At 35.9% G+C, this 3900-nt stretch overlaps 1 protein-coding gene across 1 annotated transcript; it reads right to left on the bottom strand.

Annotated features, from left to right (window-relative positions):
• Nucleotides 1-1787: 1787 nt before the first annotated feature.
• LOC306869298 (heat shock protein beta-3-like) lies at nt 1788-2240 on the bottom strand (the record flags this gene model as incomplete). Its single annotated transcript, XM_079415993.1, has 1 exon — nt 1788-2240. The coding sequence occupies one exon, from the start codon at nt 2238-2240 to the stop codon at nt 1788-1790; it is 453 nt and encodes a 150-aa protein (XP_079272119.1).
• Between the last annotated feature and the right edge of the window lie 1660 nt (nt 2241-3900).

Genomic DNA, 3900 nt, shown 5'->3' with positions numbered 1-3900 from the left:
GGATAGTCGAGGGCGGAGCTGAGCACCAGGCAGCACGAATCAAATCTAGCATAGTAAGGAGTGACTGATTCATGAGAGTCGGTTCTTTTGAAGAGTTCTTTACAATGAACCGTTTTAGTGATTCTTTGAAATCAACACGTCATGGTCATTACGTCATCACCTGGGATATTAAAATGTCCTAATCAAATGCCCTAAAAGCCATGTGTAGTCATATTTCTGTTCATTACACTTTCCCTCCAGGCGTCCTAGTTCTGTTTATTGCAGCTACGTATATGATTCAGCTCAAAAAGAGTCATATGTGATTTGCATTGCATTAAACACCATATTTTTTGCAAGCTTTAAAATGCTATTAAAATCAGCGCTGTTTTGTATGTGAATTGACAACATTGTCGTACAATGAAGTTGTAAACATGTTTCCAGTAGCCTACGTTTTATATTCGTAACAGTTTTACGACTATAATTTACCATCTTGATCCATTAGTCAAATTCTCCTTTAGCTCCAAATCAGTCAAACAAAAATAAATAAAGTAAACATTTTTAATTTTAATTTGGTTCCTGATTATTTATTTTTATGTTGCTAACTGGTAAATACCGTAATTATTTATTTCCAATATATTTTTAATGAAACCAAATACATTTCCCAATTAACATTCGTTATTACGCCACTCCCTGTTTAATTTACCCGCGCTTCTGAGAATGGAGTGGGTCACTTCTTCAGGCTGAATGTGACAACCGTTGAGATTCTCCAAGAAGGCGATGTTTTGGTAAGTTACATAATTTATCAAACATTAGTAATCCTTCCTTAATCTTTAATTTAGTCTAAAGCACAAAATGTGGTGAAATGAAATGTTCAGGCAACACCTGCAGCTGTATTTAATTCAGGCGCGACTCGTTTCATGTCATTGGACATTTATTTTCATTAGCACAGTGCTTCCTTATCTTCTGAACAAAACCTTTCAGCAGTTTTATTTCGTAATGTAGGGTAAAATACTGTTCCTGCTTAAAACTAAAAGAAACGGAAATACATTTAGCTTCAGACGGCTGTTAACTCACTTATTACGAATTGGTCATAGCCAAAATAGATTCTCCTTGTAGATTCAGGCAGATTCATTCAGAGCGGTTTGTGAATAGCTTCAACCGATTCATTAAAAGATCCGATTCAAAAGAACAAATAGGTCACGATTCGGACATCACTATATAGGCGAATCTCTTTCATATAAGCGATTTTTAAGACATTTTGTCATCTTCTTTTATATATGTGCGATTAAAGTTCAGTATGACACAAGAAACACCAAAACTTCTTAAATGAAAGAATACGTTTCTATGTTTTTAACAGTATTATGAGGTCATGCCAGCTGGCATGTTTACCTTTTGTACTAAACAGGTTTGTCAAACAATTCTTTAATGTACAGTAGTGCTGCATTATGGTATTGGCATGCTGATAAACGTGCTTGCAGAATGACATAATGAGATGTAATCATAAAGTTTAATCATTCCTGCAAGGGAACTATTATGTACTTGATGCCATTTTTTTAAAAATTACTTTAGGTTATATATATATATATATAAATATGAACAGATAATATCTTTTTTACTTATTAGAAAATACATTTTTTTGCCACTAAGCATTATGCAGGCAATCAAGCTGATTGTTAAACATCTGGGGACACCCAAAACAAAGCGAAATTGTCATACAAAAGCAAAGAATGTTATTGCTTTACCGGCTAACTGATCACAGCAACAATGTTAAACTAACATGATGAATGGTGTTAAGTCACTGTGTTTTCCTAATCACACGCTGGCCACCATCGGTCCTTGGTCTGCACCACTAGTATCCCATCATGACACAGCATGGCTTTGAGGTCCCCCGCATGGAGCTGACGGTCAGGCAGCTGATACTGTCTGGTGAAACTTCGTGACACAAACCCATGTTCGTCCATCCTCACCCCATGCCGACCTCTAATAAGCAGCCACCCTTCAAAGACCTGTATGAGGATGTCTTCTGGTTTAAACTGAGTCACGTCCAGCAGGACTTGAAATAATGGCTCTCCTGAATCCTCGTCCTCACTGTCTGCTTGACCCCCCTCAGTGTACATTTTAACCGGCAGACATTCAGGTCCTGGCAGGGCAAACAGTCGATGATCTTCAGTGCATTCAGCGAGATTCCTGGTTTTGAAGTGCTCCTGGTAGCGCACAGGGCTTGCTATCCAGTGGGAAATAGTGATCCCTTCTCCTGCCATGACACTGGTCGCAGAGGTTCCCTTGCCTTTTTGTGCAGTGAATGTGAAGTAGTGCAATGCCAGTAGGACCAACCAAAGCTATTAAAAGACAGTCCTCTGCTTGGGTTTCTGCGCAAGGGATGGGGCGGTCCATTTTTAGAGCAGGCAAAGAGAACTCATAACTTCATATTACTGTGTAGAAAGCTTGTACTTAACAAGCATGACGCATTGTTTTTCAAGTTAGTTTTTTTTAGACATTTGTATACAGCAAGGACACATAGAACTGATCAAAAGTGACAGTAATGCATTTTAATGTTACTAAATGTATCATAGTTTTGACAAAAATATTAAGCAACGAAATGGTTTTCAGCATTATTATTATAATAATAAAAATAATAAATGTTTCTTGAGCAGCACATCAGCATATCGGAATGATTTCTGAAGGATCATGTGACACTGAAGACACTGGAGCAATGGCTGTAGAAAATTCAGCTTTGCTGTCACAGGAATACATTGCATTTTAAAATATATTAAAATAGATATGGACTTTAAAGGATATTGGTACTATTTTTAAGGAGAAAATTATATTTAAAGGTTAAAAATATTTCGCATATGATTTTGGCATGTTGACAAAGAGAATATCATAGTTTTTGTTCTGTGAACTGCGAAGTTTACAAACAGATATGAATGATAAATCAATGCTGCCACCTTGTGGATGTTTATTACTTAGAGCATCGAGGACATTTGTTTTGCCATAGTTAATTGGTAACAAAGGGCCACTGACAATTTCAGACTGGCTGAACACATGAGTTACATAGGCCTGGGTTACAGTTTGTTTATGTGTTTGGTCTTTGGATTTGTATGCTTGTTTGGGAGTGTACATTACCGTTCAATTATTAGGGGTTGTTTTTATTTATTTAGTCATTTAGCAGACGCTTTTATCCAAAGCGACTTACAAATGAGGACATAAGCAATCAAAACCAACAAAAGAGCAACAACGTGCAAGCGCTATTACAAGTCTTGGTTAGCCTAACGCAGTACAGATACTTATTATTATTATTATTATTTATTTATTTTTTTAAAATAAAAAGACATATAGATAAATAAAATTAGAATAGAGAGTGCTAGAGACTTTGTTGTTTATGAAAGAAGTCTTTTTTTTGCCTTATCCAAAGCTCCTTCAGTAATCATTCTATGCTGATTTGATAAGAAAAAGTTGAAAAAAACCCCAAACTTATTCTGATTATTATTTGCTTTGATAATGTTATCAGCTTTCAACTGGTACTTTTCTAACTCTCTGAGTTTTTATCTCACCGAGGAATTCATATTTCTCACTATTATCGTCCTTATGATCATCAGCACTTCGTTTGTTAATAAAGGGAAGAGAGAACTGTTAACACATTTAACATTAATATATGCTGTAGCTCATCAGAACATATAATGTGATTATTTCAGTCAAGCTTAAGTGCATTACTGACAGTCTTCACATTTTTTACAATTATTGTTCTATATCATTTATTGTGTGTAGGTGTGTAAAAGTAACTAATCCAATTAGCAGTTTTATTTTGCAGTACGAGTCACTGATCTGATAATCTCTTGAGACTGCGCTCAACTAATGCCCTTTAGTTGTTATCTTCCTCTCTCTCTCTCTTCTCAAGTGTTTACCCACCTCTAGCTCTTG

This window comes from Barbus barbus, assembly GCF_936440315.1.
Source record: "Barbus barbus genome assembly, chromosome: 5".
Lineage (NCBI taxonomy): Eukaryota > Metazoa > Chordata > Actinopteri > Cypriniformes > Cyprinidae > Barbus > Barbus barbus.
Note: the sequence above shows the minus strand (reverse complement) of the source record. Positions and strands in the feature narration are given on the sequence as shown.